The sequence below is a fragment of the Vigna radiata genome, chromosome 1, assembly GCF_000741045.1.
Source record: "Vigna radiata var. radiata cultivar VC1973A chromosome 1, Vradiata_ver6, whole genome shotgun sequence".
NCBI lineage: Eukaryota > Viridiplantae > Streptophyta > Magnoliopsida > Fabales > Fabaceae > Vigna > Vigna radiata.
The window spans coordinates 21,132,728-21,157,691 of record NC_028351.1 but is presented as its reverse complement, the minus strand read 5'-3'; the positions used below and the strand labels follow the sequence as shown (position 1 = coordinate 21,157,691).

The window sequence follows — 24,964 nt, the reverse complement described above, 5'->3', positions numbered from 1 at the left end:
GAGCTAAGTTTTATAAAAACACCTGCCTTTTTTTTAATATGCTGAACAGTTCCTGTAGGTTAAGCGCCCCTTGTCAAATAAATGAAAGAATAACAGGAATATTGAAATAGGTTTCATTGCATCTTCACCGTTAAAAATTTAACACCGTAGAGACCATTTTGAACAACTTTTAATGAAATATGGGACCAAATTAATTTTTTTCCAAAGGTGGGATCATTTTGAACAAAAACCCCAAAAAAAGGGACCAAATGATGTATTAAACCTTAAAAATATCACATCACCCTAAATTTATTCTTATCTCACTCTATGCTTTATTTTTATCATTTATAGGAAACTTTATGCATCTTTAAATTCATTTTTATCTCTTTTTCATAATAAAATTTTTGGTTTTTTTCTTTGTTATCAAGGTTTCTCATCTCTCTTTTATATAATCTATATTAAACAAGACTCTAGATAATAATAATAATAATAATAATAATAATAATAATAATAATAATAATAATAATAATAAATCTTATAGTAAAAATATAGCTTTCTTTTAGCACCAAATAAATAAAACACGCTATACAATGTGAGTTTTATATGACATTTGTATTGAGACAAAATTTAAAAAATGTTTTAAAAGTAATATAATACAGTGTAAATAACAAAAAATAAATTAGAATTTCATAAAATGACTATGATGATGAAAATAATCTTAAAAGTTTATACTCCTAATTTGAAGTTTCACAATAATGACTTAAATTAAATGCAAGAATTTTTCATTTCATAAGAAAAGTTTGAAATCTAATGCAAGATTAACAAATTAGATTTAATAAATTTTCCAATGATATATAATTTATAAAAATTTTGTATTGTTTCACATTTATTTTTATTTTTATTTTATACCAACAATAGAAAAAGAGGTGGCCAGTGCACAATGAAAAATAAACTAAAATTAAATATCCTAATATTAAAAAAAAATGTCACATTATATTATTTTAACTAGTTTAATGATAAGCTAATGTTTTCATATTTTTCTAAATCAATTTTTTTTTTCAATTCTCTTTTGATTTATAGTTCGATAGCTAATTACTTTTTTTCATTACATTCAACAACAGTTACTTCTTCTAATGCAGAAAAATAAGAAGAGAAACTCATTTCAAAAAGTTCAATCCATAACACATTCATGTGTGCTGAAAATCTTATTCTAAACTATTTGTTAAAAGAAAGTCCTTCAAAAATATATCACGTATATTCTAAATAACTCAACACGTTAATGTATTTTATAAATTTTATTCTGAAAATCTTATACAAAATTTTAATCTAAAAATTTAAAAAACTTCTTGTGAAAGATTTTCAGAACAAATAATCCAAAAACCATTTTTGTAAAAGATCAAATGATTGATTTAAAAATTATAGATATGGAGTTAAGCATTGTGAAGGTGTAGGAAAAAGAAAATAAAGAAGTATTTTCTTTTTTACAAACATGTTTATATTCGATCAATACACATTATAAAAAAATAAATTTTTGTATTTTTAAAATAATAGAAAAAAAAAAAATATATATATATATATATATATATATAAAATAGTATCTGAAAAAGGTTCATGAATGTCAAAGGTTTATGTCAATATTCCAAATTGCGATAGATAAAAATTTTATTTTTATTTGTTGCATTCTTTTGATCTAACATAGGCCACTGTGCTATGACAATTGACCCACGTGTCGATTCTAATTCATTGTGTTCACAGCAACACGACAAATGATAACGCGTTATGTCTTCTGAACAAACAAAGCGTTGACCCAAATCTTCTCATACTTCTATCCACTTTTAACTAACACATTTAATTAAATAAATAAATAAGGCTGCAAAATATCAATTTTTGTCTACTAAGTCGGCAAATTTAATACCAAATTATTGTTTAATTATTTTTTTAATCACATGCTCCTTTGTTAAAATTTTTATTTGAAATTTTTAAAACCTAGTTTGATTTACCTTGGCTTAATTTTATTAGTATCCATTTACTGTTTTATTTTTTAATTTTCTATCATATAATGTAAATGAGTTGGTGATTAAAAGTAAAATATGTAAAAATTAAAATTAAAACCTACTATTTTAAAAGGAATTCAAAAGTAATAAGTTAGTAGCTCGACTTTTATTAGATTCGAATCTCTTAATTTAGATTGAATTTAAATATAATAGACAAAAAAATCAATTTTAGGAGTATAAAAAAATTACCAATATATAATTATATATATATTTTTTTCATATTCATTGCATATAACATAAAGAAAGTGATAGCCATTGGGTTACTTGTGCTGACATAGTTTCTATCGGTCAACCATTTTGCATTTTGAATGAATGATACCATTTACGACAAAAACGTAAATTGCCGCTTTTATAACAGTGAAGGCAAAACATCAGATTAAGTACATTTGAATTTATTATTATTAATATTATATGTAAACAGCTAACTGATATTGTGAATATTTTGTATTAGAAAGAAAATAATGTATTATGAATGAATTAAAAAATATACAACTAATTTTAATATAAAGGAAATAAATTACATATTCTGGAATATACCATGGACGGTGGTGGTCCCCAGTTTTGTTTTGGACTAACGTACGGCATTGTGTACGTACTTAGCCAATAGAGAAGTTGGATTTGAAAAGTTGATCTGATGGTGTAAGAAACATGGTATAGAAATACAACTTTTCAATCCATGGATAAGATGAATAAATTAAGATTTTGTGTTTTGAAGTCGGCCGTCAGTACTGTTACCTTTTTGTTTTTCTGAGCACCGTCAACTTGGTTCTCACCACACAAATGCAACTGGCTTTTCAGTTTCACACCTTCACCCATTGACCATCTGTTTCAACTCCTCAGATCTTTTTTTTTTCTTCAGACATTCGTGTATAAGTTAGTTCTTCATTTCTTCCATTGTTTTACGATTCTTGCTGGCTGCCACGACCAGTTCGGTAAAGTTTTAAGCGTAAATATGGCAAATAATAGAGACCAGGGTAACGCCGGCGAAGCGAGAAACTATCATTCGTTGTCAATGCCGATGATGTTTTCGGGATTGGATAGGGAGAGGGAGATGTCGGCCATGATCTCTGCTTTGACTCAAGTTGTCAGCGGAGAGGAACATGATCATGATCATGATCACGATGACTCGCTTCTTCATCAAAACATTGATACAAGTGCAATTGGAGGTGGTGGTGTTGATGGTTTTACCATAACATCAAACATGGATTCTGGTTCCATCGGACCATCTTCTGCATGTTCATCTTATTGTGGGAACTCTGTTCCAAAGAGAAGGAGGGAAGGTGACGATACGAGTGATCTCCCACGTGGAATTTCTTTCCCTGCTATTTCAACATGTGAGTAATAAAATCCTTTGTTGTTTATTTTTTGGTGTAGTGATGTGTAATATAATAATATAATTTATACAAGATATAATAGAAAAGTGGAAAGAGATATGTAGTAATTGTAATGGATTTGATTTGTGTGAAATACAGATGGAGTTGGGGAAAGTTCAAGAAGGATGAGAAGAGGGGAGAATAAGGTATACGATTACGAGTACAGGGCAGAGAAGGTGGGAATGGAAGAGGAACCAAAAAGGAAATACAGAGGAGTGAGGCAGAGGCCATGGGGGAAATGGGCTGCGGAAATAAGGGACCCATTCAAGGCTACCAGAGTGTGGTTAGGAACATTCGAGACCGCTGAGGATGCAGCCAGAGCCTACGATCAAGCTTCCTTACGTTTCAGAGGCAATAAAGCCAAACTCAACTTCCCCGAAAATGTCAGGCTCAGACACCAATCACCGGAACCACCACCAGCCGCACCCCTTTTCTCCATTGCGTCTACAACTGAACCCATTGTTCACACTCAGCCTCAAGGTTCACATGATTCCGGCAACTTTTACGAATATTGTTATTCGCATGTACATGAGTTTCCCGTGAGCCTCTATGACCAAGTTGCCGTCTCATCATCATTGCCGGCTTCTCAACTTCAATCTTCACCATCCTATTCTTCTTCCTCAACTATCACTTCTTCCCAACCATCTCTACTTTCCCCTCATGCTACGCATCTATCCCCATGGTCTTCTTCTGCCCCTCATTACACTAATACCTCCCATCCTTCCTCCTCCTAGCTATATACTCTTTATTCATTTCTTCAGGACGTTAATTACCAACAATTTCACTTGTGGGATATCCCTTTCCAACAATATTTCATTTAACACGTGTGTTCAATTTTTAAACTTATTTTAAATAAATTTGACGTCAATTGTTTGAAATTGTCTATCTAAAAATAAACGACATAATAAACGTCGTTTGAACGCCGTTCAAACTTCACCTTTTTGATGTACAAATTTGGAAAAGGATATTATCAAAATTGATAAACAATGCATTCCCAACGTAAAAAGCAGAACGCATCTTACGGAGGTTTCACCCTCCTCACACGAAACCATTGTCTCACTCTGTATAACAAATAAAAATATTGCGCCACCACGTTGACATTATATTAGCGATGCCGGGGCAACTTCAGAACAAGAAAAATACAAATGGTTAAACCTCAACTTGCACTTTTCTAAAAGCCTCTAAGTGATATGGTCTTCGGTCTACAGAGGTTCTAATTTACGAAAAAACATGGAGGTTCCACTTTAACTATGACTTTCGTCTGCGCACGGTAATTTCAATTTATTTATAACTCATGTATTCTACAAACGAGGAAATGATGCAAAGCCACATTACACGTTTACAATAAATTCATAACCTTGACGTGCAAAACAGTAGAAAAAATTATTATGCAACAAAGAGCCGTTAAGCAAAAGACTAGATCGTTTCATGATAATTTGATAATTACTTTTTCCCTTCTTTTTCTAATCCAAACTACAAAGTGGGAGTTTACTACTATCTTCCCCCGAAACTCATCCACCGACGTAGCCTTCGAAGATCCCCAAATTTACGTACTCGAGCAATAGATGCATTGCACGCAGCCACTAGCAAATTGTCATTCAAGCAAAATATCATGTTCAAATTGCACCCAAAAAAAAGTAGTCGAAAAAAAAGTACAAGAGAAAAAAAAACAGGCAAAAGAATATAAATGAGGAAACACTCAGTTTCTAGCCACTGCTTCAATCAAGATCGTTCAGGATCCTGTCACAAGCAATGGTAAGGTATGAACCACAGTAGTATACAACAATGCTACTTACTAATATGCATATATCCCGCTCTACCCTGAACGCATGCGCCACAAAAATATAAAATTAAAAAGGAATCGCGTTCTGCGAAATTCCTCACCAACTCGGTCGGTGACAATATAAAAAGATTCCTGAAATATGCAACTTCAGTACAAAATCACGTCGATATCAGAGTGCCCCTGCAATTACCAAAAACCAGAATTATGGCAAAACATACTGAGTCGTGATTCTACCATTTTCCTTAAACAAACTCACTCCCGTGTCCCAACCACTTCTTAAAACTGCGATAAAAAAAATTGATGGAAAAAAAGGACAAAACCTTACCTGTGATTGTAACTGCTGATATGTATCTTCTTAAACCTTCAACGCAGCTTTATGGACCATGGTTTCCTTGTGTATTTGATGACAACTCTTCTCCACAAGATCAAGAAGTTTATCCAGGTTTGCTGCCCATGAGTTAAGTATATCATTGCTATCCTTTGCGGTTTGGAAACAGACTATTCCCATTGGCCTATCAATCTTCGCCACCAGCGCCTTAGACACTACCATATCTGAAAGATGCTTCTCAGCTTCCTGAATTTTGCATGAAGTATAAACTAGAATCATCACACTAAATGAAATACCATTTTAAGAAAATGAAATAAATTTGGTACAGCATCCATATTCATAAGCAACAAAATAAACCACAAGAGGTGGTAAGCACACTCCAGCAGCACACCAAGATCATAATTTTTCCTTTGAAACACTAGCATCCAGTGGCAGGTTAGGTGTAACACCACAACCATCCAAAATAATCTCCACGGTAACACAAGACTTCAAAGCACAACCACGATTAGAATCACAAACCTGTACACTGAGACACAAAAGCTCTGCAAGTCTCTTCAATGTAATTCTTGCGTAGTATTTTGATACAACAAGAATGTTCTGAAAGGAAAAGGTTCCGTATTAATACTCGCAAAAAGAAGTACAAAACATAAAGCATATCACACAAGACCAATCAGTTATTTTGCATTTACATGTTCAATTATTCGTTGCTTCAGATCCTCTGCTGCTTTTTCACCCAAAGATTCCCCAGAAGTTTTCTCATTCTCAAAATCGTTCTTATATGTATCCCATAGAGTTGTCCATTGGATAACTTCCATGGTAATCAGCTGTTTCAAAAGTAACCTAGGCACAAAATATACATCAACAGGCACACCAAATGACAAGGAAATCCTAAAAGAATAAAAGAACATGACTTGGAAGACATGATAAAACTGGGGATAGCATACTTGAAGTTTGGAATCTCAGATAGATTCTTATCCTCCAGAGTGGAATTCAGAAGGCTTGACTGCATTGGATCATGTGGTGCTAGAACCAAGTACCAGCATATTTTCCTTAGGATCTACATGTACAAAGTAATATTAAGAAAAACATAACATTACCAACATATATCTTACATCAACAAAAAAGGTAAAAAAAAAATGAGGAGAAAGCTTACAGGAGTCCACTTTGCAGGGTCTTCTTTGACAGATGGAATCTCATATATTGATTTGTAGCAACGGCAAATCTCAAGATAATCATTATTGTGGGAATAATACCTTTAAATACAAACAAAACCAGCATTAGAAAACTAAGATTTTGAAATATCATCAACAAGCAGCTTCATAAAATAAGTAGTTAAAACATATGTAGCATGAAGGCATATCATTTCACATTACTTAAGTCTGAAAGTATATACTGCACCAAATTTGAAACGCACCGGCAATTAGCTGGTACAATGTCCCCCAACTATGGCAATTCCATACACTTCACTAATGTCTAATTTTACAAGCCATTTACCAGACACATTCAAAATCTTAGTTCATATGAACGATAATTGATAAATAAAACACCAAGCATGACACACATTAAATCTGCCTATGGTATCATAGCTCGTCCCAAACCCATCTAAAAGATGGTCTTTATACTGAATTTGGATCATTCACAACATGACACAAAATTGTTATGAACATTAATGGGAATTACAAAGTTAAATTATCCGAGAAATGAACATAATTGCTATAGTACTTTTCTAATTTGTGAATTAACTGTGGAAAAGGAATAGTTTAATAATTAATTACATTAATTATCAATTATTTTTATAATGTTTTTCAAAAACATGTTTAGTGTGTGGATATGCTAGGCGATAAGTAATTTTAAAAAAAATATCACTTTTTAACAATAAAATTACAGGATATGGGTAATAAAATATCAAGTAGCTTATTAGTTGATTTTCTATTTGAAAATATTAATTGTTATTAATAAGATGGGAAAACAAAAAACATAGGCAATGATCTCATATCCTGCAAATTGTACTAATGAAAAAAAGTGTTTTTCCACTTCAGTTATTTTACCAAACACTCAGGAGTTTTAATAAAGGCTTTTCTACCTAAAAAATGGCTCTACCACCACTCCAAAGATCATCCTATCTAAAAATGATAATAAGCTAAAGATAGTTACAGAATTGAATCTGAAATCAGTTAGGAACCCCAAATGGAGGCAGTTTAGGGTGGCCACAAAGAGTAGCGCTGCACTATTTTGAGATTATGATACAAAATAAATAAATTATTTAACACATAAATGTTCGATAAAAAAAAACCCCAAAATTAAAGACATTCATAATTAAAGTAGAAGTTATAAATTTCAAGCTAAACAAAAACATGGCAATGTCACGAAGAAGGTAGTAAAATAATTTTAAACCTCTAAAAGAAGGGCAGGAGAGGTGCCACCACCGCTAACGCCACAAATTATGGCAGAAATGTGGTTTACCAAAAAAAAAAAATACATGTTAACCAGAATTGAAGTTTCAGGTTCACCAGAATTGGATCGTATAGTTATTTGTGTATGTTCTCGTTACAGAAACAGACACAGGTGATTTCCCTATACTCTTCCATTTCAACTTACGAAATTTAGTAACAAGACTGGTTTAACCCTTCAACAAATTATTTTCCTTTCCAGATCATCAAACAGAATAAAATCTAAACATGTTGCAAAAGAAAAGAAGGCCGTGTTTACCAATCTGCATTTTATCTTTAAATACCATTGAAACAAATCACTAGAATGGTCAACGAAACTTAGTTCCATAAAAATAGTTCTTAAAAAGGACACTTCATGAATCATTAGATGCACTGATAATCCCAATTGTATTTAAAGAAACTGGAAGAAATGCAAGCAAGAGATCTTAAAAGAGTGTGAACACTATTGCAGGTAAACAGTCATAGGAAGTATGCCTTATTTTGGAGACCTAGAATGCACCTATTGGACTGACTAGCAGCAATGTTTATAGAAGGCCAAACGAAAGAGCAATTTTCACTTTTTACTTGATTAGACTTATCTCAAATAGAAAGGAAAGAGATATCAAATATACAAGGGAAGACATAATATTTGTAACTGCATCATGATAGAACGAAAGAGTAGGGAAAAATTACCTAATCATTAGCTCATAGTAGATCTGCTTCAACTCCAGCAAAGAGGGTATATCTGCAGGGGCCTCTTCAACAACATTATCACCTTCTTTAGGCTTTTTCTTTTCCTTAGATGTATCGGCATCAAATACTCTTGGACTAATTTTTCTAGAAAGTATTTGTGCACGAACATAATCCTCACGGTCTAGACACAAACGAACCTACAAGACATACAATATTCTTATGTCAGCTACTGAATTGCAACACAAAAAATGAATGACCTGCTATTGCTCTAATCACAGAAAGAAACACAGAAAAATGTGTCATACTTGTTCAAGAATGAATGCGATCTTCTCAGTCTTGGCCATGGCACCAAAAGTTTCAACCTGTTAATATTATCCATTCCATTAGTAAACCGAAAACTAATTAGTTATGTTAAAAAAAATTCAGGTCACATAAAAGCAATAAAAAATAACACATCACCACTGACCGCAATTTCTTGCATCAAATCAGCAGCTTCAGCTATATGCCCTTGATCTTCCTTGATCTTTGCAAGTTTCTTGATCAATCGTGCTCTCTCTATTTCCACGTATATCTAAAAACAATACAACATTTAAAAAGACATGATGGTAGAACAAGACTGATTAAAAAGAAACAAAAGGTTCAAAATTAGCACACTCACTTTCCCTGCAGACACACTGTTCAATGTTTTGATGAGTTCTATGCGAGTTTCAACATCTGGTGTCTCATCAATATATTGCATAGCTTGCTGTACCATAGCTGTTACAGCCTGCAAACATAGAACCATTTCATCAATGACAGACAAATCATTGCTTCATGAACCAGTAATGATTTTGAAAAGAATTACGCCACAACGTTACGATTTTGGGACCCTCCGTGACCACATTGTCACTAATTACGATTGCATCTGTTAACAATTTTCTACAATGTCCAACGATCACGACGAATCTACGACACCAACTTAAAACCTTGGTCCATTTACATAAACAAACAGAAAATATTTTAACTGTAGACTCTTATCTACGAAGAAACCATACATGTGGTTTTTAACACAGCCTACTCCACCGAGACTAAACAGCAGAGAACTAACATTCCCATAAAAACCGATAGTTCATATACATACTTTGTGGTCAAAATTAAATTTCCACCACTCATTTGGCCGAATTTACTTAAAGCACATTTGTATGTAAACATCTCCCATTCTAAATGCACAGACAACTACCAATATTTCAGAGCCAAGTAAACCCTAAACCTCTTCACAAAAACAGACCACTGAGCGATCACGAAACCTAAGAGGTCTTTCCACACAAGTGGAAAACAAAATAAAAATAGCAACCGAAGCTCAGCGGCAGCGAGAACCTGTTTAAGCTGGCCACGGCGTTTCGACAAAACGACAATCTGGTCGTTGAGGGTTTTCCAGGCTCGCGCATCGAAGCAGAGCTGCAGAATGTCAGTGACCGCCTTTCTCGTTCCTGCCACGTCACCGGCGAGCCTCATCTGCTTCTCCACGTTCAGCAATTGCTCTATCGCCGCGTCTAAGTTCGCCTACATAAATTTTCAAAGGAACCGTCAGCGCAAAGAATCATTGAATTTCGGTTCAGAGATGAAAAATTAGCAATAACATTGACAGAGCCATTGAAGGAAAAAAGCAAGTGCGAGGCAAAATTAACGGTGGAAGTGTGGGAATAAGAGTAGAAGACGCATGCGGCAACAAATGAAAGAGAGAGATCTGAAATGGCTTCGATCCATGAATGAAATGAGTGAAAGGGGAAGAAGCGTGAAGAAGAAAGAGTACCATGGTAGGATTGTGGGCGAGTGAGAGATCTCCGAAGGAGTTGTCAATAATTGAAAATTGAAAATAGCACGAAAAGTGGAAGAAGGTAGAAGAGGGTGGAGAAATAGATGGATGCTCCTTTTATACACTGCTAAGGCCCACCCAGGCCCAGCAACGATCTTAATTCAGAGGCCCGATCCGCTACCGTGTTTTTTTTTCATTTTAAGTTAATTAATTTTGTTTGAATGAATAAAAGATACAAAACAAATGCATATAGATAAAAGGAAGCTTTGTATAAAGAAAACACAATTACAAATATTTAGATTCATAAAAGAAAATTGTTTCAATAACACTTTTACAAATTTAAATTAGTATTTTGATGTTTTAAAAAATATTATTTTTTTTAATATATTGATATTAATGTATTTTAAAGCTTTAACAAAAGTAGAACAAAAAATAAAATCAACAAAACACCACACTCACTATAGGTTAAATTTACATTGAGGGGTGAAACAACAACCATATTAGGTTAAAAATAACAATCATTTGATAAATACTATAAGTTTATTATAGTTTTAAAATAGACCTCTTGTTTAAACAACCATTGTTTGTGTCTTTTCATTTTTATTTTTTCTGTTACATCAATATTCCTTGATTCCTTTCTCCCATCATTCATATCTGGCATCACCATATAGCTTCTTTTTACCTTCTACAAGAACTAAAAGTTGGTTGGTACTTGAAAGTGATCACAACAACCCCATATAATTCTCATGGTTAACTTTTGCAGATGTTTTGTATAAAAAAATAGCTTCTGTAAATATGAAATTGGAAAAAACGTTTAATTTTTCCTCAACATCCTTAAAAAAACAACATTTTCGTATTTTCTTAAAATTTAAACACAGTGGTTATGGTTCTCACACAAAAAAAGAGGCTCCACAGAGAAGATTAAAAGCAAGCTGAGATGAATTTGTTGAGTCTAGCTTGGAGACGTACATAATATCTTGGAAGATCATTTCCTTTCACTCTTCACTATTTCTCTAACCGTTTGGTTCTGAAGCGATCGCTGGGCGCGGATAAACCCAAACGGAAATTGGAATCTGAAAAAGGATGAGGTTTAACGAGTGCCCTATGAATTGGATTGGCGTAACGGTTGGTGGTGTCGTGGGGGTAGTGGGTGCGATATTGACACTAAAAGATGGCAAAGTGGGGATTCCATTAACCTTCGCTACGCATAATAGTAGCTCCGACAAGCCTCTCTTTGTTCCCGGTTTGCAAAACCTCCAAAACAATTGCTTTCTCAACGTAGTTTTGCAGGTAAGCTCTCGATGTTTTTTCTCCTTTTTCTTCAATCCCCAAATGATTTTTTATGCTCGTATTATGCAAAAAATTATATTTTTATTGTTATTTCTTTGTTGCAGGCTCTAGCCAGCTGTTTTTACTTTCAGGGCTTTCTTCACGTTGTGATGGGAGAGTGTGGGAATAAGGACCTGGACGAAAACATGCCTCTTTCGCTTTCTTTGGCTACTTTATTAGAAGGTAGAAGAAATTTGACTAAGTGGATATACTTCTCTATAAACATTTACAAAAGTGAATGAGTAAGCTGAGGTGAAATTAACAAATGGATAAACTAAAGATTTCTTGTTATAGTTTCTCTAGAAGATTATTTTTGTGACTGTGTTATATATGTGCAGAGTTAAGTTCAGTTAGTGGGGAAAAGGTTACACTGAGTCCACGAAAGACTATGCTCGCCATGTCGAATTACATTCCAAACTTTAGTCTGACTAGTCAGCAGGTAGGATTGTGTGTTTTTATGATTGATTTATAGTGTGTTTGCAACTGCATCGTGCCAGCTAGTACTCACCTCCACTTTTAATGTTCAAGGTGGAAGCTACTCTCGGTAGCTTCTGATTTCCATGTTTTTATCGCAGATGTTGAGCTTTGGATGTGGAACCAAGCACATTGATAGTGGCTTATTGATGTTTTAATTCTGTATCAATTGTGTTTGGTTTTTGTTATTGTAGGATGCTGCTGAAGCTTTTCTCCATCTGTTATGCTCTTTGAGAGAAGAATTTGGAGATTGTTATGCTCCAAAGATGAGTTCTTTAGCAGACATTTTTGCTTCTAATTATAGAATTCTTACTCCAATACAGAGGGACTGTCAAAGTGAGCAGGACCGATGGCAACAACACTTCCTTGGACCTTTTGATGGGATTCTTGCAAGCAGCTTGACCTGTCAAAGTTGTTCATCCCAGGTATCTGGGACTTTTCTCAATCCAGTACAAAAAACTTTTCCCCATTAGTTGGACATACACTGCATGGTCTTTGTAATTGTAATGTGAGACTGACTAAAGAAGATCTCAGGGTAACACCACAGCCACTAGGTAAAACTAATAGGAAAAAAGTGAAATTAGTAATTGATGAGTACCTAAGCATTTGGGGAACCCACCCTCAAAAGCTAGGTATTAAAAGAGGGGAAGAATCAAAGACTTTAATACTCTGCCAGGCATCTCATATTACTTAATTAGGGACTTAGGCACCCCATAATATCCAAGTTCTTGTCACTAATTTAAAATTGTTAGCGATGAAGAAAAATATTGGAAATAAGGTTATAGGATGTGATGACTTGGGTTTTAGAAGCCACTAATGACTTACTTTGACATGCAAGTTATGGAAATGACTGGCACCAACTAACTTAATTACTCCAAAGTTGCAATAAAGTTACTAATGACTTGATAGTGTAGTTATTGACTGCATGTTTAGCTGCGTTTACTACTATTTAACTTTACATAACATCTATTTTGTTTTTAAATTAACTTTCCAGTTCCTCTATCATTATTCTCATTGTCATTGTGATAATATCTCTTTTGTAACATTCGTTTATTCCATTTTTTAACTTTATATTTATTCAGTGCAGATCTCAATTAACTTGGAGCATTTTGATTGTTTGCCTCTTTCACCTGTGCTCAGTGATAGTTCCAACATAGTAAGTTTTGAAACTAATCTAACTCATCTGTAGCTGCAATGCTATTTCTTTTATAATTGAGGTGCCGCATGCCTACTTAGCTCCCTGATCATTAAATGTGACATGTTACAGAGATTTGGTTGTACACTGGTGGATTGCCTGAAGCAGTTCATTGTTGCTGAACATGTTGAAAATTATCGGTGCAGCTACTGTTGGCATAATGCTGCAATCAAATATCTTTCTGTAATGGAAGGAAATGAGGTCCTCGCTGTGTGAATATTTTATTCATTTAGAGATTGATAAAGGCAGCTTAGGGATGCATAGTTGGTGGTTGCCGAATCCAATAACTAATCTTTGTGTTGTCCGATATGATTTCTGTGCCATTGTTACTCAGGTAGAGCTTGAAAAACTAAGGAGATGCTCTGAGCCAGAAATCTGTGATTGCCGAAAAATGTATAATCTTGATAAACTACCATGGTCAAACAGGTTTTCACATACGCTGAAGCAGCTAAGTATTGCCAGGTGTCCAAGGGTATGCATACTATGTTTTCTGATCAAACATTTCCAACTTTCTCTAGAATCTTTTCTTTTGTAGTTCAATGTCTGAACTACTGAAACATGGTTGCCTGGTTGCAGATTTTATGCATACAATTGAAAAGAGTTTCAATGAATGCCTTTGGAGAGCTAGTCAAACTACAGGTACTTGAATCTCTGCATTGGATTTATCTCAGTTTTTGTCTCCCCCTTCCAAAAGGAAAAGAAAAGTTCCCTGGACGTAATGCCAATTTGATTGTGTTTTTATTTATGACGTAAACTTGACTGTTATTCTATAGTATATATTCAATGAACTGAACAAAAGATGGTAATAACTGAGTAGCACTTGAATATTCACTGTTTCACTATAGAATTTTCTGTCACGATATGGTAATGCAGGGCCATATTTCTTTTCCGTTGATTTTGGATGTGTTGTCATTCGTGACAACTTGGCTTGGAGTAAAGACACAGGACATAGATGTACAAAGTTTGTCATTAAATTTGAAGTACAACAGAAGAAATATATTGCCAAATCACTCTGATATGCAGTCTAAGATAAGAACATTGAAATTTAGTGGCCTTTATGAAGCAAGGAGGGAGCAGATAAATTCATATGCTCTTGACGATAGATTTATCTCCTCTACAAATGGACTGGAACTTCACAGTGACACTGTACTTCCCTGCTCTGGCACTTCAGAAAGTACTCACTCAGATGCATATATGCAATCCAATGACAAGGTTGGTTTATGTTTTTTTTTTCTTTTTTTATGTTGATGCATTTAATTTACACCGAACCTTGAAACCCCATATCCTTGCATCTTGTTTCTGTCCATAATATGCCCCCTTTAAAGAAGCTTAATGTATCTATCCATCAAGTTGGATGTTGGGCACATGAGCTGAAATTTTTTTTTTTCTTTGTCAGCTCTTTACATTCCCTTTATTTGTAAAAGCTGATTTTTTTGCAGCATTTAAATGAAATTGAGTATCGTAAAACCACGTCTTAAACTTTCCCAAACAAAAACTAATTATGAATCTGACCAAAAGTCATGGTCGATCCGAGCTGAAGTTCGAGATAGGTAGGCCTGAGTCAAATATTAAGATAGATCAGCCTAGACTAAAGTCGAAACAAACCTATTCAGACTGAAAATCGAGAAGAGTCGGTCTAAATCAAAGGTCTAATTATATATTTAAAAAAATATTTTTTTCATGTTTAAAAAAGAACATATGAGCTAACCTTGATTCACAAGGCTTTTGTGAGCATTTTGGCTCTGTAGACTTTTTCAATGGAGAGTTTTTTGACTCTCTGGGCTTCTTTAATGTGGGACTTTTTAGGTTAAGTCCTATGGAGCGGGACAAATTGACAGTTCTAATTCTGACTGTAATCAATTATAAAAATAATATAATTTTGGAAATTGTCCCAAACACACCCGAAGTGGTTGATATGCTTTTCATCTTCTCACTCTGTTGTGCTTTATGCAGGCAGATGCTTCTTGTGATTCAGTTTCTCAAGAAACATGTTTGTATCAACTTGTTTCTGTTGTTGAACACTTTGGTAAAGCTGGAAGCGGGCATTACACTGTTTACAGAAGTGTAAGAGGGAAGTCCTCTGAAGATGAGCTTAATCAAACTCCAATGCATTGGTTTTGCATTTCAGATTCTCAAGTGCGTGCTGTTTCAGTGGAAGATGTTCTTTCCAGTGAGGCCAGCTTGCTCTTCTACGAGAGAATTCCAAGGAACTGAATGCAAAAAATCCTTTCTTTTGCTTTGGGAAGTTCTGTGTTCACAACATGCATCAGTTGCTATATCTGAATCATAGGAGTTCATGGTATAAGAACTGTGCTGAGGATGTTCCAAATTGCATTCACAATCTTTTCAGCTATACTTGGAACGATTTTCAGTTCCTTTTGTATGCTCAGCTAATTTTGTTCCCTTATTGTGGTTAAGCCCATCAAAAGCTTTAGTTGCAGACTCGTTATCTCAACAGCTACAGTTGCAGACAGCAGCAGAAAACACTAACTTTTATAAACTTTCACTCGATTAACATTGATGTTTCAAAAGAATATATTTTAGAGTTGGCTTAATTAGTTTAAAGAAAAAATATAATATAATTTTTTTTTTATCTTATCATCTAACTATAAACTATAATGGATCAATAAATACTTTTAATCATTTTCATTTTAGCACGCAACACATTGAGTCCATTTAAAAGCGTTTTCATTAAGAAACCATATGTTTTCTATACAGAGGAACCATAGTTTTTAATATTTTTTTTTGTATTATTATGATGGTGTTAGGGAGAATCATTAAAAAAACAAAAATAATAAAGGGATAAGAGTTTAACTTATACATAATAGATTGTCATAATTTTTAAAATAATAACTTGGACGTGACATATACTATTTTAAGACTTTTGTTAAATAAAGGTATGTCCATTAACGTTATTGATTTTCAGTCCAACAATATATGGATAACATATAAATAATAAACATAAATATATACGATTAAATTTATCTGATTTGAGATATTCGAGATAATTGGATGATAGGTTTAGTTAAGCATTTTTACTCTAAAAAGGACTAATTTAGGAGTGGTGCGATATAAACTAATTACTTTTGTAATTTAATTTTAATTTTAATTTTAAAATGAGCTACGATAAATATTTCAAAGTTTATTAATAATTTACACATTTTGTTAACTTAAAGAAATAAATCGCTTCATCGTAAACGTGTAATTGAGTTAAAATTTTCATATTTTTTATATCATAAATCACCTTAGACCTAATTTAATTGTTCTAAATCCATTTTACAAATTGAATTTATTATTATTATTTTCAATTTGAATTAAAATAATGACAACTTTCTTTTACCTTTTTTTTAGTTTTGGTGTGTAGTCTAATTACCATTGCAATAACACACTCAAGGATGCAAAATTATCAGTGTTCATGTATAGTCATCCAACAAATATTGATTCAATTTTTATTTTTTTTTTGTTTAAAGAGAACCCATCTCAACTATACTTACTATTATTTAGCTGAGGTATATTGAGATTTAGTAGTAAATTAATCCATAAATTAACCCTACCTACTAATTAATGTGATATGAATTTAATTTAGTTTATTTTAATTGTAATGTAACTAGTTTTTTTTTTCAATTGATTTTGCTAACTTAACATTTATATAATTTAATTTTGACATTAATTATATAACATTATCCTACTTCACCTTGTCAATTCATTCACATATACATCCACCAACCATATACATTGTTTTCGGACTTCACATATCAAAGTCTTCCTTCAAATATTTTCTTAATTTACATTTTTCTCTACACATCAATCTCTCTGTTTATTAAGAGCCCTTGTGGAGATTACAAGTAACATTGCAATTAAGATTATATGAAGACAACAAACAATAAAATCAAATTGTAATCAGTCCCTCTCCAGCACATTAAATTATTAGTTCATATTTAATTTATGCTAAGATATTACTTATATATATATATATATATATATATATATATATATATATATATATTTCTTATCTGATCTAATAATAGATCTAATAAGATTCATTGAACCTCTTAACCTAAACTTATGTTTATTAAAATAATATTAACTTATCATAATTAATCTCCACAATATTTATTATGAAATATCACTATGTTATTATTAACTATATTTTTATATATTTGTGATATAAGTATTATTCTATCAAGATACCATTAAAATATTTTCACCTAAAATCCATGTTTAAATCCAGTAAGATGGTATAATATATATATATAAATCCTTTAATGAAATTGCTTATAAGATAATTTCAGCAATATTTCGATTTTCGATATCGTCGGTGATCCTTAAAAGTATTTACTAGGTACATATGATTATTTACAGTTAATTACATATAAACCACTAGTCAATTTTTATTCATACTTTATTGACATCAAACTTGTTTTTTTGTTATGCAAAATTCAACGTATAGAAATAAAAGCGTCTACCATAATAACTATTCAGTTCGAAAATTTCAAAAATTTCTATAATGCCATAATTAAAATTCTGTTGTTTAAAAATTATAACAATTTGTATTATAATATATTTTCATGTTGAAAATATTACTATAAAAATGTAAATGGTATCAAAAGAATCATTATAAATAGGTTGTGTTGATTTTATATTATGATATTGTTTCACAACTAATTATAACACTCATAAAGAATAAATAAAAATGAATATCCAAAACAAAGCAAGAACGAATCACCACCATTTCAGTTATATTCTATATCATGCAAGTCATACCAGTTTTAGAGCAGAGAGAGAACACCAACTAAAAAAATATAAATATTCCCTTTTATATAATTAGTATGTATTATATAGACTTAGCTTTATTTTCAAAGTTTTGATAAATTTAAGTTGGACTTCATTTTTAAGAGGTTGAAATGTCACAGTTTTTGTAAAGACATTTGACCTTCCAAATAAGCGATATCTAAAAGGTAATAAACATAGTAATTAATGATTAAAAATCATACATTGTGAATAATAATTTTTTATACTATTTTCAGAAGGTCTTACTTGAATGAGTAGGTGAGACTTGGTCTAAGTGATATTAAAGTATTCTAAGACAAAATTGACATATTCAGATTGGTGTTTAAATCCTATAAGATCCTTAAAAAGCTTTAGCATCTGATGATGATGATGATAGCTTAGTGCTGCAGTGAAGATGACGGTGCAATCACAGAATGCTATACGGAATAACGAAGAAAGACCAACAATAGCGGTTAAATGGCCATGAAGACCTAACGTCATAGGTAAAATTCAGTTAATAAAAGGGTTGATTTACTGAAATTGTAAAATAATTAGTGATGATATATATAATTATAGACTATTATAATAACATATCAATGTTATTTGGTAGAGAAAAAAATTTGGCACAAAAATACTCCAAATCTTCATCTAAAGGTGATCGGTGCATAAGATGAGAGTAAGAGTTTTTTAGTTCACTGATAGAATCTATGAAGAAGTATGTGGTACAGTCTATGATGGAGTTTACGTGTGGCACCACTTGTGATGGAGATGTAACATCTTGCTCAATCACAGTCTAAGCCGGTCATCGATAATCATGATAATATCTGTGTTGTGAATGAATATTCTTTTATTAAAAATTTAAATAGTGGTGTGCAAGTAGAATTTGACTCTTTGATTGATATGCCCATTATAAATGATCTACAGGATTAATAATTTACGGAGTTTACAATAGAAGAATTGAAAATAATTTTTAAAGAGTTAATATGTTTGATGAGAGGAAAGAAAGCTTGGTAATGATATGTAAAAGGAAGTTAATTAAATACTGTATTAAATAAAAAATGAAAAAAAAAATACATACTGTATAAATTTTAAGCTTTAAGATTTTATATTAAAAATGATATTATGTTTTTTTAATATAAACAATTCACGTGTCAGAATGATGAATGTAATGACGTTAATTAATTTATCCTAATACAAGATTTTGAAAAAAAATTGCATTATTTGATAGGTAACTAAGGAAGTAGCAATGATTGAATTGGGTTGGGCATGAAGATGGTGGTTTTTTTTGTTTGGTTGGATTGTATTATTCTGCTAGATAGGGTTAGATTGCATGCATAGGAGATGACAGTCTTTAACGAAGGAAGGGAAAAAAGAAGACATTGGTGAAACCTCCATCGTTTTCAGACACGACAATGGACAATGTTTTTGGTTTTTTGCAGAGGATTAGGATAATAGACAAAGTTACGTATGGATCACATGGGAAGAATCCATTGGTTATGAATTAGGTTGGCCTCTTTTGTCCCCTCTCTACTGCTCATCAACCAACCTCATTTGGGGCTATTAAACCTATGAAAAAGACACTCTTCAATTCATTCACACAAAACCAACCCTATAGCTAAACCCATACAAGAGAACTACATTTCACACTATTTCTCAATCTCTATATACACACCAATATTGTATGGGGTCAAACCTATTATTAGAAAGGAAATTTTCTAGCTCATTGGTGAAGTTTCTTGACAAAAATGTTATTCATTTTAGATCAATCATATGATTATCATAAAAAGAATAAATAAAAGTTTGGATGGAATAAAAAAATCAAATTTTTAATTACATTTTGACCTAACTCAAACATATTTAAAAACTTTGACCTAACTTCTAAACCTTAAAACAACCTAACTTATATTTTACACATATTTAAACATAAGCATGACATAATTATTACGTCATTACATTGTATTAACTTGTAATAATGAGGTTTAAATATAATGACATCATCTTTTTCTTTATCTTTAAGTGCATCTCTAAGGTTTTTTTATCAATAAAAATGTTGATTTTGTGAATTCAACAAATATAAAGTTATATTTGTTAAAATTTAAGAAAATTGTTTATGTAAATAACTCTATTCATTTTAAAAAGCTTATGTTTTGGGATTCTTTATTAAAACAATGCTTTTATCAATAATATTTTTTTTAAGAAATACCTTTCGAAATTTCATCTCTTCAACGATACTACATAACCTTATATTGGTCTTTTCAAAGTGCAACAACCTGACATCCTGCTAGTCCTATATGAAGAAGATTTTCATCTTTTATTTATCTAGTTGGTGAAAAGAACAATATAAAAGAAATAAGAAAACTAAAGATTCACGAAACAAACTAAAAAATAAATTGAAATATATTCAATTTTTAAATTTTAAAAACTAATTATACAATTATTTTAAAGACAAAGAAAACACTTTCAAAATCTTTTCAAAAATCAAACACGTCAAAACTAAAGAAAGCAATATATATAAAAGCTTTAAAATTTTTGGCAACTAAAATAATAAATCCAACAGCTTTATAACAGTGTATGGTCTGATGAATGCTTTTTCAATTTTAATGAAACTTTTTTGTAGTTAAAGCCGGGAATATTTTTCTCATAAAAGAGATAAGAGATAAGAGAAATTTTTTATAATAACTATTTTAAGAATGACATCAATAACAATTTGTTATAAATGAAAATTTAAAATTGTTTATTATTTTAAATATATAACATCTAACTCTATTATTATTATTATTATTATGCTCCTCTGCAAGATCAGGAGGTATAAGCTTTGATTACAATAGCAGAAAATGTGTATTACATATTAACATGTGTCAATGCCATTTATGGAGTAAAAGAATTATTCATATTCAGATATAAGTATTGAACTTTTTGACATTTTCCTCACATCATGTCCTTCACTGTAGATGCTTATTTATGGCTGAAGATTCAAGAGAAAAATCAATTGTATCTGCATATTATCTAAGTAACGTTATTTCATTCACCAAACCTTCTTCTTCTAACATGTTTCTAATCAACTTCAAATATTTTGTGAACACACAAGTTCATGATTTAAGTGTGGATTTCCTAGCTTCAAAGTACAAACAATATCTATACATTGAAGGCCCTAGAATATAGGACTGCAGATGAATGAACTAAGCAGTACTGTGAGATATTGATGCCATTTCTAACAAAAAAATGAAGAAAAAAAATTGGAAAACTTCAATTATGAATGGGTGGATTCCTTTTTGCAGGTGTGTAATCCATTGTATCCAACTCATCATTGCTTTCTTCTGCACTTTCATGTCGTGGCTTAAACAAACCAGTTTGACTCTTCTTAACTGCATCATCCTTAATCTCCCTCAAACTTCTGGCTGCAAGAAATTAACCAAAACTAGTTAGAATATGATGATATGCAGAATTAATACGTACTAATCCTGATTAAAGAGTTGCAAACATAAAAGTAAACTAATATATTACCTCTGGCTGCCATGGTGGTGAAGCTAAGCAACAGAAAAAGAAGAAGTAAATGCTTGTAATTTGGTGATGTAGCCATTAACTTGGGAGTGTGTTTGGTATGAAAGTGTGTGTAATGATAATTTTGCACTTGCATAAGACATGGGCTAGTTGCCCTCTTTTTATAGGAGTAGTTACCCTTAAGAGGGTACAATGTAATCCTTAACGACAAGGAAAATATTGTTGCCATTGTGGTTCTAATCTATGTCTCCTGTTTTGTCTTCCTTGAAAGGGACAACACTTTGCATGGAAAACAGGATCTAACTTAGGAGCAAAAGCGGTTCCATTTCTTCAATGCTACTTGTTTGGCATTTTGTGTCCCTCTACTATGGCACTGTGAAATTAACCAAACATGCATCATCTACGACCAAAAAATAACCCTTCATGGAAAACAGAAAGTCCATAAAAGACAAAGAAACGTTTTGGGGAAGGGGAGGGACCCCATTCTCCTTTGTGGAATACACTATTTCACCATAATTTAAGGGTATTGTATGCTTATCAAACAAGGACTCAACCAAACATTTCGCTATGGCCCCTATCCGAAATCTCAACATATAGGTGAATTTCAATATTCCTTACACATCATAGACATCAATGCTAACACATGCAATCCATGAAACATCAATTTCTTTCATTTATAACTTGTACAATCACACCTTATACACATTTCTACATCATTTCTCTACTTTCTACACCATTATACAATGATACACACGTATCAATTAACTCAAATGACATTGTTTTTTTTTCTTTCAAAACTATCCTTTTTTTAAAAAAATATTTAAAATAGTGGAATCCATCGTGTCTTTTCAATATCAACAATAAATTATCATGTCAAAAAATAATTTTTATATATATAAACATCAAATTTTTTAACATATTTCACCTTTTTGTGATTTCTATATTTTCATGTGACTATTCAACTACTTAATTAGAAATATAATAAAAATTACAAAGAAAATTTGAAATTGTATTGATCACTTAAGATCACATCAGATAGATGGAACACAAGGCTTAAAAGTGTTCATGACAAGAGAAAAAGTTAAATTGATTCAACAAAGTTTGTAAAAATTGATGGCTAATATAATGGAAGTACAATTATACATTATAAGATATGGAAGCTCCGTGAAGTATTACTTAGGCGTATCACTTACTTGGAATGATAATAGTAGGTTAAATGGTTAGATTTCAAAAAAAATATCCAATAATTTAGTTGTTATTTCTTTCAGTGTAAAAAAACGTATAACTAATTTGAGAATGTTTGAATTATCACCTGAGATGAGAAAACTATTCTTCTAAGATTTTTTTTTCCCAAATCATTTCATCTTATCTAAAATTTTCTAATTTTCGAGACGATACTTAAAGTTTATCAAACCTCACTGATATCTACTTTTTTTTTCATCTAAATAAAATTCTAGAAATTATAAATTTTATATTTGTTCATATAATTCTTTTACATATTTTGAATTTATACTTTAATAAGGTCTGAAATTAGTTGACATTAATCCTCGTTACAAATCATAAACTCTAAATCTAACTCAAACTTGCTTTTAATATTTATCATTCATAATTTTAATACATGATTTAACTAGTACAAAGTTTTTCTAACTACCTTTACACGTAAGTTTTTAATAGCATTAAAATGAGTTTTTGTCTATCTAAAATATATAGTATAAGTTTATAGTGTCCACCTTTTAAAAATGAAATTTGAGTAAGTCCAACATAAGCATAGAATGTACCACAATCTTAAGGATATTTTCGTTTTTCAATGTTGGTCTAGTAATTTGTATATTAGTTTCACCTTTAACGATTCTTTAACATTAAGTCTCTATAAATCAAAGTCAAAATGAGACGTAGAGGCATACATGAGGCTCAAAATCTCCAATATCAAGAATTCATTAGACCTTTCATTAGATCAACAATTAGTTTATAATATATAAGATTTTGATCATTTTATACTATGTAAATTTGTATTATTTTTTATCTTTATACTTATTTCGATATTTTCAATTTAGAAAAAGAAATCACCAATATAAAATATTCGATAAAGCTTTAAATCTTCTCAAAGAGTATCAATACTCTTTTTTTTCAAATTGTTATCATCTAAAGTTTTTGCTCTTTTTTAAATTAAAATTTGCTCTTTTTCAAATAAAATATATATAAAAGTATAATTAAGTCCCTCTAAAACTTTGATACATTTTTTCCTACAACATTAAAAATAAATGGATATAATCTTTTAATCTAGTAATATTAATTTTTTGAACTTATTAAACAGTATTTCAGATTAACATTTAAGGTGAACTATTCAAAAAGTGTAAATAACTCAAATATTATTCTAAAACGCATTTAACATGTTAAAATAATTAATACAACTAAATTAACATAATTATATTTGTTTTTTTTAAAAATTTAAAACTAAAATCTATTAAATTTGATGACAGTGACAAAGTCTAGTTTCTTGCCAAATTTAAATATTAAAATCATATTTAACCTTAATTTATTTGAATAAAAATAAATAATTCATACAATAATAAAAATCAAACGTATAGAAGTCTATATTTTGTGTTTCAACTCTTATAGGTGAATCCAAGTGTAAATCAACAAAAGTTAATTTAACTAGATTGAAAGTTAACTCTTCCATCATCTTTTCATATCTCTCAATTAATCATGCCAGCTACTTCTAATGAAGCTAAACATGAAAGGAAAAGATGCATTAATGATTAAAAATAGAAAATAGACGTGACTCATATTGATGCTCCTCCAATCATTTTTAGATAAGTTATTGAACACTGTTATGTGATGAAAAATCACCACATTAATCTAATTGTGGGCTCCAATGTCCCTTTATTTCCCATACATAAACTAAATATTTACCTAATTTTTGGCTTAAGGAGGATATATATAATACTGATGGAAAAAGAGCATTAGAGATGATATTTTTTATATTAGTTAACAGAATAATTTTCTTAAAATAAGATCATACATATATTAAAGATTATAATAATGTGTATAGTTGAGATAATATATATTTGAGGTGATGGTGATGATAGAATGTATGTGTATGTATATGTGGGGATTTTGGGTAAGGGTGAGAGAAGGTGGGTCATGCGTTGTTCCATGAAATCCAAACGCGTGGATGCATAGAAAAGGTGAGATTGATGAATTGAGATGGTGAATGATGAATGATGGATGAGAATGCATGCATATTTGCTTTTACTTGTC

The 24,964-nt window shown here is 31.3% G+C and overlaps 3 protein-coding genes and 1 long non-coding RNA gene across 8 annotated transcripts; 2 read left to right on the top strand and 2 right to left on the bottom strand.

Annotated features, from left to right (window-relative positions):
• Positions 1-2,654: 2,654 nt before the first annotated feature.
• LOC106759144 (ethylene-responsive transcription factor ABR1) lies at positions 2,655-4,570 on the top strand. Its single transcript, XM_014642155.2, has 2 exons — positions 2,655-3,367; positions 3,506-4,570. The coding sequence occupies exons 1-2, from the start codon at positions 2,986-2,988 to the stop codon at positions 4,138-4,140; spliced, it is 1,017 nt and encodes a 338-aa protein (XP_014497641.1). The 5' UTR covers positions 2,655-2,985; the 3' UTR covers positions 4,141-4,570.
• Positions 4,571-4,780: 210 nt separating this feature from the next.
• Positions 4,781-10,556, bottom strand: LOC106770340 (26S proteasome non-ATPase regulatory subunit 12 homolog A). 3 transcript variants are annotated; one of them, XR_001376402.2, is made up of 13 exons: positions 10,432-10,556; positions 9,996-10,181; positions 9,298-9,405; positions 9,106-9,210; positions 8,945-9,001; positions 8,640-8,836; positions 6,671-6,770; positions 6,462-6,574; positions 6,207-6,357; positions 6,037-6,114; positions 5,515-5,763; positions 5,291-5,369; positions 4,781-4,989 (listed from the first exon to the last, which is right to left on the bottom strand). XR_001376402.2 is itself a non-coding variant. In XM_014656156.2 (12 exons), the coding sequence occupies exons 1-11, from the start codon at positions 10,432-10,434 to the stop codon at positions 5,545-5,547; spliced, it is 1,317 nt and encodes a 438-aa protein (XP_014511642.1). In that variant the 5' UTR covers positions 10,435-10,556; the 3' UTR covers positions 4,952-5,369; positions 5,515-5,544. The 3 variants fall into 3 exon arrangements, 1 of the variants encoding a protein (XP_014511642.1); XR_001376401.2 differs by having other exon boundaries at positions 4,811-5,146; XM_014656156.2 differs by having other exon boundaries at positions 4,952-5,369.
• A 722-nt stretch (positions 10,557-11,278) lies between these two features.
• On the top strand, positions 11,279-15,968 carry LOC106770328 (ubiquitin carboxyl-terminal hydrolase 27). Of its 3 annotated transcripts, none has more exons than XM_014656152.2 (10): positions 11,279-11,724; positions 11,829-11,946; positions 12,102-12,202; positions 12,432-12,662; positions 13,325-13,393; positions 13,505-13,633; positions 13,767-13,904; positions 14,009-14,071; positions 14,306-14,644; positions 15,390-15,642. In XM_014656152.2, the coding sequence occupies exons 1-10, from the start codon at positions 11,518-11,520 to the stop codon at positions 15,498-15,500; spliced, it is 1,506 nt and encodes a 501-aa protein (XP_014511638.1). In that variant the 5' UTR covers positions 11,279-11,517; the 3' UTR covers positions 15,501-15,642. The 3 variants fall into 3 exon arrangements, with proteins under 3 accessions (XP_014511638.1, XP_014511633.1, XP_014511630.1); XM_014656147.2 differs by having other exon boundaries at positions 11,283-11,724; positions 12,561-12,662; positions 15,386-15,968; XM_014656144.2 differs by having other exon boundaries at positions 11,283-11,724; positions 15,386-15,968.
• A 5,236-nt stretch (positions 15,969-21,204) lies between these two features.
• On the bottom strand, positions 21,205-21,844 carry LOC111241289. The gene is made up of 2 exons (XR_002667204.1): positions 21,707-21,844; positions 21,205-21,600 (listed from the first exon to the last, which is right to left on the bottom strand). It is a non-coding gene; the product is annotated as an uncharacterized LOC111241289 (long non-coding RNA).
• Positions 21,845-24,964: the final 3,120 nt, after the last annotated feature.